Raw genomic sequence first — 13,124 nt, 5'->3', positions numbered from 1 at the left:
GGGCAGGGGCGGCAGGAGGGGCGGCGCTCATAGCCGCGGTGCTCTCGTCACACCCTGCAGTCGGCGAGCCCTGCGAGCCCCCGGAGGAGTTCGATCGCGAGCGATTTTGGAGGAGATTCAGTGAGTGCCGCGCGTCTCCCCGTCCGGCCCTCTCTCCGCGGCCGGCTTCTCTGGCAGCGGCGGGCCTCCCTGCCATGGCCCCACGGCACCTAATGGGCGGGAATACTGGTTTCTGAAAGTATTTTTGAGTTGTCTAGACCGATAAGGGTGGGGAGTGGACGCGTGATCTCTGAAGCCTGGGCCGCGGCGTTAGCCTTTGGCGCTGACTGGCTCCCGCCTCCCCCTCCGCCCTCCCCAGATGAGGCGGCCGTGACAGTGGCTCGGGAAGCCACGACCCTGACCATGGTCTCTCGGCTGCCGCTGCCCTCTCCTCAGGTGAGCTGCATTTCACTGCAAATCATGTGTTGCCTCCTTGTTTTTTTAGGAATCTTTTCTTTTTCTTTCCACCTCTTAATATAAACAGTATCCTGTGTGGACATTTAAATCTTTTTTTTTTAGTTTATCGGTACATTTTAGGTATACTGTACAGTTACATTCACTATTGGGATCTTGTACCTTTACATGGCAGGTCTTGGTTCTCATTTTTGTGGACATTTAAATTGTTTCCAACTTTTAGCTATCATAAGCAGGTGCTGTAAATTGCCAGATGTGATCTTTGTGTACACATATACATTGTAAAAAAATTCCCAGAGATGAAATTGCGAGAACAAAGAATTTATGCATTTTAACAAGCTTTTATTATAAAACTGAAAGATGTTGGTTGTACCAGACATACCTTATACTTGCTTTTTCTAGAGTTGTTTATATTTGAGAATTGAGGTTATTTAACAATTATATTTTCATTACCTCGATTTTCAGTCAGTAGCTTCAATATTTAGATGAAATATTTGAAATTTTATATATATATACAGCTACAATGATAAATTGTCTCTTCCTGCATCCTTTAGAGATCTGTGATGATGAAATTAGGTGAATTGTATAAGCGCACTTAAAATTTATAGAAAAAAGTTTATTTCAAAGAGAATAGCACTCTTTGTTTTTAATCTATCTCTTTTTTTTTTTTTTTTTAAACTAGGGATCAAACTCAGGACCTTGTGCTTTGCCTCCTTTCTTTCAAATATATTTAGGACTTGCTGCTAAAATTCATAAGTTAGATCCCACAAGGAAGCAGCACACAACTATTTTTTTCTGTATATGCTTAGGACAGTTTTACTTATAGGTTAAAAATTAGAATTTGGTTTTATTTGAAATATATGTAAATATATTTCAAATATATATTTGAGAGTCACAGTTGCCTTTTTAGGGTCTCAGCACTTTAGTCCTACTGAAGGATGTGTGTTTCATTGTTGAAATTCTATTTTTTTTTTAGTTTTTTGAGACAGGGTCTCACTATGTAGTTGAGACTGATCTGGAACTCTCTATGTAGCCCAGGCTGGTCTCATTGTTGAAATTCTAATTGTTACCTGCTGGGGATTTTGTTCAGTGGTTCTGCTGCCTGGAAATTCTAATTGTTGTGGACTGATATTCTTTTAGAATTATATGTTTGGAATTTGAAGAATTGCTAAGTTGTGATAAAAGTTTCATAATAATCACTATTATTTCATCCCAAATTAGTAACATTTTGTAGAGTGGCACCAATTTGTACCATGTTTACATAGCACTGGTTTAGAATTTAGCAGAGAATAGAAGCCAAGAAAGATAAGAAAGCCATTGACTGCTTAGAAGGAACATGGTCAACACTGAGCATTAGCCATGTTAATATTCAGAGTCACACAAATGCACAGACCTGCTTAATGGTCCAATGCAGGGGTTGGCAGACTTTTTCTGTAAAAGGCAGAGTAGTAAATATTTTAGGCCTTGCAGACTGACTTAATTCTGCTCATTAGTGTGGGCTATAAATATGTAAGCCAGTGAGTGTAACTGTGTCACAGTAATACTTAATTTACAAAGACTGATGATGGGCGTGAAACCTGTGGGGCTACAGTTTGCCTGCTCTTAGTCTAACAGATGGCAAATACTTCGTGTTATATCATGAGTATCTTGGGATATATAGTACAAAGAATAAGTCTTTCCTGCTGTTTAATTCTTTCTTGAGTTATTACCAGTGTCTGGTTTCTGGCTGACTTTTCTCTAGTATGGGATGAACAAGCCTGACCCATAGTAGGACTTGAGAAAATGTTTGATGGTGCTATACAGATGTCTGCTGTGTTCCAAAGTAGATGAGTTGACCACATTGATCTAATCCATTTTCTTTTTTTAATTCTGAAATTGGTCCATCACCTCATAGGAAACCCAGGGGATATGTGAGCAAGTCCATGCTGCCATCCAGGCAATTAGTGCAGTATACTATGCACTTCCCAAGGACCAAGGTAAACTACTATATGCACATTAGCATTGCATTTATGAGCCAGATTTTCACTAATATGATGCATCATATTCTGAGACTTTACCTTTGCCCAATTTGAGCATACATAAAAGGCCATCGATGATAATTTTACAATAATCCTCTGTAAACACTTCAGTATGCTGGGGTACAGATGCTGTGTACCTATGATATCTGTACCATTTCTCCGGTCTTGCCTGATGCTTTCAATTCTCACCTGCTCTTTCCTCTTCAGCTCTTCGTTGATGCCACAGTAGCTGGCTGAAGTGCAGCTTCACACCCAGGCCAGGCTATCTGTGTTCTCCTTCACCCACATTACATCACACCGTTTTCAAACTCCTTCATAGGTGAAGTGTCCACCAGCCCTGCCTTAGTTTTATGCCCTGATTATAATTGTGCCAAAATGATAAACGTTGTAGATGTTCAGGATTGCTCAGAAATGCTGTGAACCTCAAGTGTTTTATCCACAGTTTCAAGGGACACCTGTCCCTTGAATATATGCTTTCCTGGAAACTTGGGTTTCTTGTCTCTTGGAGAATAGCTCTACGGAATGGTGGGAACGAAGAAGAGCAAGAAAATGACCTAGTACTATAAAAAAAAGAAGTGATTGTTGGGATTTAACTCAGTGGTGCTGTGCCTGCCCCGTTTGACCCCCAGTACCAAAGAAAAAAAAGTGATTATTGTGTTGGTACTTCATTTAAAGCATGGGGTCTCCATTACCTCCTAGTTCAGTAGGGCTTAGACTTGGAAAAGCAGATGGTGACTTCTGAAAAGGAGCTTAGACGCCTACACTTTGTATTTGGCTGCAGGAATCACCCTGAGAAAGCTGGTACGGGGCACCACTCTGGACATTGTGGATGGGATGGCTCAGCTCGTGGAAATACTTCTTCTCACTCCAACTCAGAGGTAGTGATGCCACTGTGTTGGGTGGTAATTAATGGGCTTCCTTGATTTTGGGGGGAAAAGCTTGTCTAACAGCAAAGTTACTGATAACTGAGAATAAGGGCTAGTAGGAGAAGCTTATTAATAGATAGGAAGCTAGGTTATTGATCTGTCCTTATCAATTCCTTTCCCCAGCCCTGAGAACAGTGACCTTATTTCCTGCAACAGTGTCTGGGATGCATGCCAGCAGATTCCTAAGATACCAAGAGGTGGGTAAGAGTGGGAAGTGGGCCATCGGTGCTGGCCAATCAGACAGACTTCTGCCTAGTTTCAGCTTTGCAACAGGCATATATTCTAATTTCTATAAAAACTTCAGTGAAATACATGCAGTTTATCATAGATATTAATAGGTATTAATACTTTTTAACCATTTTCTAGCTCTCACCCATTGTTTTTTGGCACTCATAAGGATTGAATGAAGGACTTTGCACATGCTAGGCTGGTGTCTTACCCCTGAGCTACATCAGACTGCTTGCTGCATCTCTCTCACGTGGAACACATGCAGTTTGGTCTCCTCGTGTAGCCCCAGAGCAGTGTTGGGCACAGTGAAGCAATTATGAGGGAGGGGCAGGTGGGCCAAAATTACCATATGAGAAGTATCGTGTGTCCATTTTACTTATTCTTAATTTTTAAATTTTTTACTAATATATGTTTGTAGTACATAATAAATTACCAAAGCCATGAGGATACATGTATATATCACATCTTAATTCTTTTTATTTCCCCTTCTCCCTTCTTTCCCCTCTCCCTCCATCTCTTGATCTCCTCATTTGCAAAAGATCTATCTTCCTGTTTCCTATAAGTATGTCATGTGTGTGTGTATTTGTGTGTGTATGTGGTTTTTGAGACACGCTCTCACTATGTAGTTCAGGCTGACCTTGAACTCACTGTGTAGCCCAGGCTGGTCTGGATTTGGCAGTCCTCTTGCCTCAGCCTCCCAAGTGCTGGGATCATAGGTGTGCGCCATCTTATACTTTGGGTTTGATCTCAAGGTGCATCCATTTCCTACAGATAACTCAAATTTATTCTCCATTATGGAAAAGTAGTACATTATTGTGTATAAATACCACATTTTATCTGTTTATCTGTCAATGGAGATACAGGCCACTTCCAAAATTTAGTCATTAGGAATTGTGCTGTTACAAACATGAATAAGCATGTATCACTGTAATATGATGTCTTTAACTCTTTGGAAAAGATACCTAGGAGAACAGCTGAGTTAAATGGAATTCCTCTTTTTAGTATTTTGAGGAATCTCCACACAGATTGCCATAGTGGTTGTGCTAGTTTACATTCCCACCAATAGTTTTTAATAGCTAAATCTTGGAAACAGTGGATAAAGAAGATGTGGGTTTTTTTGTTTGTTTGTTTTTTTTTCCATTAAGTTCATTGGTACATATTAGGTTCACAGTAGTTACATTCATCATCGGGATCTTGTACCTTTATGTGATGTTATCTTGCTTCTTATTTTTTCCCCATTCCCCTGCCCTCCTTTCACCCCCTCCACCCTTCCCTATTTACAGACTTTGTTTCCATTTTTGCCTTTTCTCATATTTTTCTTTTCCCTTCTTTCCTTTCCTCTACTCCTCCCAGTTTCACTACCCCGTTAGACCTTTTCTTCCTGTTCCACATTATTTACACTTAGTTTTTCATACCAGAGAAACTATTTGGTATTTACACATATGTGTCCTATTTCACTTAATAGTATGGCCTCAGTGTGCATCCATTTAGCTATAAATGTCTCTAGTTTCTCATTCTTTATGGCTGAGTATTACTCTATTTTATTAAAAAACCACATCTTGGCCAGGAATTTAGCTCAGTGGTGTTTCACTGCCTGCCTCGAAAGTGCAAGGTCCTGAGTTAGAACCCCAGTACAAAAACACAAAACAAAACAAAACAAAAAACACATCTTTATCCAGTCTCTAGTTGATGGGCATTTGGGCTGTTTTAGCTATTACAAAGTGCACCACTATAAACATATATCGCTGTGGTATTATTCTTTTAAATCTTTTGGGAAGATACCCGGGAGAGGAATAGCTGGGTCAAATGGGACCTCTAATCCTAGTTTTTTGAGGTATCTCCATATTGATTTCCACAGTGGTTGTACCAGTCTGCACACCCACCAACCAGAAGGGAAATGGGTTCCTTTCTCCCCACAACCCTGCCAGCATTTGTTATCGGTTGATTTCTTGATAGCCATTCTTTCTGGGGTGAGGTGGAATCTCAGTGCTGTTTTTATCTGCATCTCTTGAATGACCAGTGATGTTGAGTATTTTTTTAGATGTTTATTCACTGCTTTTACTTCTTTGAGAAACGTCTGTTCCTTTCAGATGCCCATGTTTGAACTGGGTCTTTATATTTGGTGGGGGGTCTTACTTTTTTAAGTTCTTCATATATTCTAGATAATAGTTCTTTGTCTGAGGAACAGCTGACAAAAAATTTTACCCACATTGTAGGTTGTCTCTTAGCTCGGTTGGTGGTTTTTCTTGCAATGCAGAAGTTTTTTTAAAAAATGAGACCCAGTTGTTGATTCTTTGTGCTAGTTCCCGTGCTACTGAGGTTTTTGTTCATAAAGTCTTTTTCTATGCCAGTGTCTTCAAGAGTTCTACCTAACTTATATTCCAGCAAATTCAGTATTTCTGTTCTAATATTTAGATCTTTAATCTACTTGGATTTTAGGTTAGTGAATGGTGAAAGGGGGTCTAGTTTTAATTTTTGGCAGGTTGAAATCCAGTTTTTCCATCACCATTTATTGAAGAGGCTGTCTTTCCTCCAGTGAGGAAGGTTGGCTCCTTTGTCAAAGATGAGATAGTTGAGTATGTCTGGAGTTGTTTCTGTATCTTCTAATCTATTCTACTGATGATCCTTGGATCTGTTTCTTTGCCAGTACCATGCCGTTTTTATCACAGTCAGCCTCACCATTCTTTTTTGGGGGCTAATCTAAATTTTTTTCCCCATTAAGTTTATTGGTACCTTTTAGGTATACAATACAGTACATTCATCGTTAGGATCTTGTACCTCAACCTCACCATTCTTGATGATGGCCATTCTTTCTGGAGTAAAATGGAATCTTTGTGTTTTTGTTTGTTTTGTTTTGCTTTGCTTGAGACAGGGTCTTTCTCTGGAGTTCAGGCTAGCCCTGAACTCACTATATAGCCAGGCTGACCTCAAACTCTCGGTGATCACCCTGCCGCAGCCTCTGAAGTGCTGGGATTATAGGCCTGTTCCACCATGTGTGGCTATTTCTTAGCTGTTTGTATTTCTATTTCTAAGACATGTCTATGCATTTCAATTGCCTTTTTTTTTTAATTGAGTCTTTTATCAGGGGGGTCTAATGTTTTTCATTTCTTTACATATTCTAAATATTAATCCTCTGTACAAGGAATAGCTGACAAATTTCTTGCTCTGTGGTTTTTCTCTTCACTATTGGTTTTTTCCTTTGCTGTGCCAAACTTTTAAATTTGGTATGATCCCATATGTTGACTCCTTTTTTTTTTCTTTCCTGGTACTGGGGATTGAACTCAGTATCTGTGTTTGTGAGACAGGCGGCAGAACCACTGAACTAAATCCTCAGCCCATATGTTGATTCTTGATATTATTTTTTGTGCAGTTGGAACTCTGTTCAGAAACTCCTTGCCTCTACCTGTGTCTTCAAGAGTTTTACTTATTTTGTCTTCCAACAGATTGTTTCTGTTTTAATATGTAGACCTTTGCACTGGGCAGTTTAACTTAGTGGTGCCACACCTGCCTTGCACAAGGCCCTGAGTTTGATACCTGGTACCCCCCAAAAAAATTAGAACTTTGATCCATTTTAATTTTAGTTTTGTACATGGTGAGAGATACGGGTCTAGCTTAAATATTCTGTATGTGGATAGCCAGTTTTCACAGCAGCATTTTTAAAAGAGGCTACCTTTCCTCCAGTATATGTTTTTGACTTTGTCAAAGATCAGATCGCTGAGTGTGTCTGGGGTTGTTTCTGCATCCTCCTTTCTGTACCACTGGTCCATTTATCCATTTTTGTGTCAGTACTATGCTATTTTTTTCATTGTAGATGTTTTGTTGTGTTTGATTCCGGGTCTGCCTGTGTAGTTCAGGCTGACCTTGAACTCACTGTGTAGCCCAGGTTGGCCTCGAACTTTTAAGATCATCCTGCCTCAGCTTTCTGAGTGGAAGGGTAACACTACACTACACCCAGCTATTACTGTAGCTTTGTAATATAATTTGATGTCCAGGATTCTGTTCTTTTCTCTTGTTGTCCAAGATTGTTATTTCTTCTTGTGGTAAATAAGAGCTTTTTTCCCTCTGTCTGGGTACCAGAAGATGTAAGAAGAGCTTTACTTAAGCACCACCCTTGTTAACCTCAGTGTTCTCTTCCAAAGAAAGTTTTGGTTATTTGCAACCTTAAAAACATTAGGTTTCTCTAATTGTAACACTTCTGACTTTTACCTATAGATAACAAAGCTGCGGCTCTTTTAATGCTAACGAAGAGTGTGGATTTTGTGAAGGATGCACATGAAGAAATGGAGCAGGTGAGAGAATCTCTTTGTCATTGGAAGGTAGCTCTGTGACCAATAGCTGAGATTTGATTATAAAGAAAGGAGATTGTCTGAGTGTTGACTGAATAGGCTCCGTTGTTACTCCAGTCCAGTATATCCTGTCTCTACCCCTGCTGATGTGATTTAGTACCACTCTTCTGTTCTGCTGCTGCACAAGGGCCGTGAGAACAGGATCCGAAATGATTCAGCTCTGTAGCTGTGAAATAGCTGGCTGAGGTTTTTGGGGAACTTATTCATGGCATTAAAAGTATAAAGGGCTTCGTGCGTTTGCATGTTTGTGTTCACTATGTGTTGTGGTGCATGTTCCAGGCTGTGGAGGAGTGTGACCCTTACTCAGGACTCCTGCATGACTCTGCGGAGGACTGCTCCGATAGCCTTGGTGGTGAGGACGAGGTGTTGGGCTTTCTGAGCAGTCAAGATGTGCACTGGTCTGAGGAGGACCAAGAGCTCATTGCCCCATGCCTCGCGCTGGTGAGAGCATCCAAAGCCTGCCTGAAGAAGATCCGGATCCTAGTGGCAGAGAAAGGCAAGAAGGACCAAGTGGCTCACCTAGATGACATTGTGGACATTTCTGAGGAGATCAGCCCCAGGTAAGCATATGCCTCATGTGGAACAGAGGCACCTCCTCATCTCAGCCCATCCTGTTACCCCAAGGCTTTCCCCTAGTTTTTTATATTTTGAAAATACAGAAAAATTTTTAAAATACTTCAGAAAATACCTCTGCATTTTTTCATTTTGTTTCATTTATTGTTCACAGGTTTTTCTTGCATGGGTTTATTTTTCAAGAAATACATGTATTTTTTTTTTCTTAAACCATTTTAGAGTAGTTATGGACATCAATGACATTTTACCCCTAAATACTTCAGTATTTATCCTCTTAACAACAAAAACATTCTTAGTGTCACAGAAATATAACAGTGAGTTACTCAAATTCTTTTTTTGGTACTGAGGATCAAACTCAGGTCCTTGTGCTTATGAGGCAGGTGGCAGAATCACTGAGCTAAACCCCTGGCCCTAAGAAATATAACACTGAATGTAATATCTAATACTCCAATTTCTCCATTTGTCTCTCACATACCTTATGTAAATCCAGGGTTGCATAATGATTTCACATTATATGTGGTTGTGATATCCACATGCTGTTTAGTCTCTTGCAATCTGGAGTAGTCTGTATCTTTCATCTCTTTTTGACATTGAAGTTTAAAAAGAAAATATGATAGTTTCTTGTAGAATCGCTAACAGTTTTGATCCATGTAATTACTTTCTTATGATTATAGTTAGGTTAAACATTTCTTTTGGCCAAAATGTCATACAGTGGAGCATTTCATGCTTTCCTTTGTGTCATATTGAGGGCAGTTTATGTTGGTTTGTGCCATTATTGGTGGTACTAAATTTGATCACCTGGTTAAAGTACCTTTCTTAATAAGGATACCTTTTACCCAACAATTTTAGCTTCCATTGATGAACTCAACTCATATCAGTTTCTGAATTGATGATTTCAGATCCTTGCTTTGGGTGTTTGTGGTGGGCTTACTGGGGACTGAAACTGGGGACTTTGTAGTGACCTATATCCCTAGCCCTTTCATTTATTTATTTTGAGGCATGTTCTTGCTTAGTTACCTAGTCTGGGCTTAAACTTGTGATCCTCCTGACTCAGCCTCCCAGATTTCTGGGATTATAGGCATATACTACTATAACCAGCTCAGATCCTCACTTTTTTTTTTTGAGACAGAGTCTGACTTTGTAATTCAGGCTAGCCTTAAATTCAATATGTAGCCCAGGCTAGCCTCAACTTCTTGCCTTGGCCTCCAGAGTGCTGGGATTATAGGCGTGCACCCCCCCACCCCCGCATATATCCTCTCATTTTTGACTGAATTAATCATGATCCACCCTGTGAACCAAGAGCATCCCCCATCCCATTTTCCTAGTGAAACACAGTATGTAAGTTTCAGTAAATAGTGGGTGAATTGCTTCTGCATTGGTTGCTTACTTAATTTATGGAACTAATATGCGTTCCTGAGGCAGATTCTCCTTATATCCATAGCTGTATACTGGAAACATGTAGCTGAGCTTCATTCCTTGTTAATAATTATTTTTGCTTTTTGCTATTAGTGTGGACGACTTGGCTCTAAGCATATATCCGCCTGTGTGTCATCTGACTGTGCGAATCAATGTAAGTACCAACTCTAAGGGAATAGTTATAGAGCCAATTAGTAGAATTTCACTCATCATTAACATTTCCTCTAAGCTACAGGGCATGTGTTTATTTCCACACTTGGATGCAAGCACAATTGTAGTGTCACAGTTCTTGCATGTATTTGTGCATGATGAACATTTGCTGGAGTGAGATTATTACAGCCTTGAACTTTGGTAGTTCTCTCTTCCATAATCATTTGATCATTTGGAAAAGTCCAAAGATCTAGGAAATGCTGCTTTGAAAGGAAAATTTTAATTACACAGTGCTTTAGGAACCTCTGAGCCTGCAGGCACAAGTGTCTAATTTGTAGTATAGGCAGAAATAAGTTCCAGGAAGACACTGCTAGGACACAAACACATTGTATCACTTCACCTACAACTTCAAGCTCTTTACCAAGTTCTGTTGCAGTTTTTCAAGTGTTGAGCCCTGTACTAGAGTTCAGTTCTCTTATTTTTTTAAAACCCAGTTCTTATCTTTGATGCTGTCGGAAGAAGTCAAATTGCTAAATGGCGTATATTTTACACTGTAATGCGCCACTTCTGATATTTGTTAAATTAGGTTGTAGAAATTAGATTCATTAAATGTATCATGATGTGCAAACACTGTGAAGTAGAATAGGATTCTTTTTGAGTGTTAACCTCTTTTTTCTTTGGCATTGACTTTTTTTTTGGTACTGGAGATCAAACTCGGGTCCTTGCACTTGCAAGGCAGGTGCAACCACTGAGCTAAATCCCTGGCCCTGGCATTATCTTTGTAAAACTTGACTCTTAAGAAATAAATGTCTCTAGCCAGATGCCTTGTCAGTTTTCCTAAGTGTGATAGCTAATATAGAAAGTTATACATATATAAAATACACACATCTATGTAATTTTCCCTTTTTTTAGGGGGTGTTGGGGATTGAACCCAAGGCCTCACATATACTAAGCATACATTCTATCACTGAGCTACCCTCCCAGCCCCCATGTTTTCTTGATATTCTTAAAAAATTTTTTTGTTTTTGGAATACAGGGTCTTGCTCTGCAATCTTTGAGCTCACTATGTAGCTCGGGCTGGCCTCAAACTCTCAGCAATCTGCCTGTCTCAGCCTCCCAAGTGCTGGGATTACAGACGTGTGCCACCAGGCCCGGCTCTGTAATTCTCTTTAATACAAAAAAGAGATATTAGTTATCTCTGTTGTATATTCTGAGCTCTTGGGCAGTTGGGATGAACTCAGGTTACATTTCTTTTTTTGTTGTTTTAAAATTAGTAGTTTAAATTCCAAAAATTTATAAGAGTAAATAATTTATAAGCAGCAATATTAAAAAGATTTTTGATAAATACAAAATAATCTGGAGTTGAGGGTGGTAGTGTACACCAAGTAATCCTACTGCTCAGGAGGCTGAGGCAGGATGATGCCTTTGTGTTAAAGACTAGCCTGGGGTACATAGTTCCTGGCTCAAGCAAACAGAAAAAGAAAAAGAAGAAAGAAAGCTATAATCTTACCACCCTAACCTAAACAGCACTTTTGTTTTTGTATATTTTCTTCAAGATTCTCTTTTCAAAGGATTTTAAAAATTATTTGGGTCTTTACAAAATAGTTGAGCTCTTCTATCCTTTTGATGGCAGGGCTCAGAGTGAGTAGCTACTCTTTTCTTTTCTAGTCTGCGAAGCTTGTATCTGTTTTAAGGAAAGCACTGGAGGTTACAGAGTAAGTATGAAGACCCTTCCCTGAGGCTTGTTAAGAGTGACATTGTCTGCCTAGCCATGCTTAACTCCTTAGCTCCATTTGAAACAGTGGGAAAGAGTGGGTATGGTTTTTTTTTTCCAACTTCCATTTCTGCTTTGTCTTACTGTAGTTTTTCCTGTGCACCCTCCTGAGGGTAGGCTTTTCCTTGACAGTTTACTAAATTTAACTTAAAATTATTTTTTATTTGTGGCACCGAGTATTGAGATACATCCCCAGCCCTTTTTAATTTATATATATATATATATAATTTTTTTTTTCTTCTCTACCGGGGATTGTAGTCAAGACTTTGTGCCTGCTAAGCAGGTGCAGTACTACTGAGCTGAATCCCCGCCCCTTTAATTTAAATTTTTATTTTGAGACAGTCTGAGTTGCTAAATTGCCCAGGCTGTGCTCAAAACTTATATAAATGTTCATTTTTTGCAGAGCAAGTCATGTGACCCCTCAGCCAGAAGATAGTTGGATCCCTTTATTCATTAATGCTGTTGATCATTGCATGAACAGAATTAAGGAGCTTACACAGAGTGAAATTGATTTATGAGTTTCAGAGTCATTCGTATTCTCCTATCTTCCTCTCACTGTCGCATCCAGGTTCTGATTCTGCTTTTAAAATGGACCTAGCATACTTGCTAAGTGGAAAGAGTTCCTGTCTATATTTAGCAAGAGACTACTTTAGAGACTGTTAGGGCCAGATTGACAATTATTTATAAGTCATATGAGTGTGATATATTTTTCTCTGCTAGATATGAAAGATAATTGCATGAGTTTGTGTTCCTCAATTGCTTCAGAGATTCCTGAGGAAGTTACCCTATTTCTTACTCTATGTCATGTATTGTTTCATTGTTAAAGATGTTGATGGTCTCAATAAAATGCTAACCAGCTGCTAGCAATTCAGTGAGTAAGTACCTTTTCATTTTGGTTTGTTGATGTCAAGATCTGTATTTAGACTTATATTTAGAACAAAAACACTGGACTTGAATTTTTTCAGAGATGACCACAAGCCCCCCCCTTAGTACTTCAGCATGATATATATAGATATATCTATCTATCTGTGTGTGTGTATATGTATGTATATATATATATATTTTTTTTTTTTTTTTTTTTTTTTTTGTACTGGGGATCGAACTTGGGTCCTTGTGCTTGCGAGGCAGGTGCCAGAACCACTGAGCTGAGCTAAATCCCTGGCCCTAGCATGTTCTATATTATTTTCATCAGTAGGTCCTTCTGAATATTGTCTCAGATTCTTCAGCACCTCTAACATAT

The 13,124-nt window shown here is 39.3% G+C and overlaps 1 protein-coding gene across 1 annotated transcript in view; it reads left to right on the top strand.

Moving 5' to 3' along the window:
* Ccndbp1 (cyclin D1 binding protein 1) overlaps nucleotides 1-12,891 on the top strand; it is a 13,103-nt gene extending 212 nt beyond the window's left edge. Inside the window, exons 2-11 of the mRNA XM_010625048.2 lie at nucleotides 7-120; nucleotides 359-435; nucleotides 2,348-2,429; nucleotides 3,253-3,349; nucleotides 3,521-3,594; nucleotides 7,838-7,914; nucleotides 8,251-8,531; nucleotides 10,054-10,114; nucleotides 11,779-11,825; nucleotides 12,288-12,891. Coding sequence (XP_010623350.1) covers nucleotides 7-120; nucleotides 359-435; nucleotides 2,348-2,429; nucleotides 3,253-3,349; nucleotides 3,521-3,594; nucleotides 7,838-7,914; nucleotides 8,251-8,531; nucleotides 10,054-10,114; nucleotides 11,779-11,825; nucleotides 12,288-12,402 — 1,025 coding nt within the window. The 3' untranslated portion in view covers nucleotides 12,403-12,891. The remainder of the gene's footprint in view (nucleotides 1-6; nucleotides 121-358; nucleotides 436-2,347; nucleotides 2,430-3,252; nucleotides 3,350-3,520; nucleotides 3,595-7,837; nucleotides 7,915-8,250; nucleotides 8,532-10,053; nucleotides 10,115-11,778; nucleotides 11,826-12,287) is intronic.
* The last annotated feature ends 233 nt before the right edge of the window (nucleotides 12,892-13,124 follow it).

The sequence above is a fragment of the Fukomys damarensis genome, unplaced genomic scaffold, assembly GCF_012274545.1.
Source record: "Fukomys damarensis isolate Sample0158 unplaced genomic scaffold, DMR_v1.0_HiC HiC_scaffold_17, whole genome shotgun sequence".
NCBI classification, from domain to species: domain Eukaryota; kingdom Metazoa; phylum Chordata; class Mammalia; order Rodentia; family Bathyergidae; genus Fukomys; species Fukomys damarensis.
The sequence above is the reverse complement of the archived record's forward strand: the minus strand, read 5'-3'. Positions and strand labels throughout refer to the sequence as shown.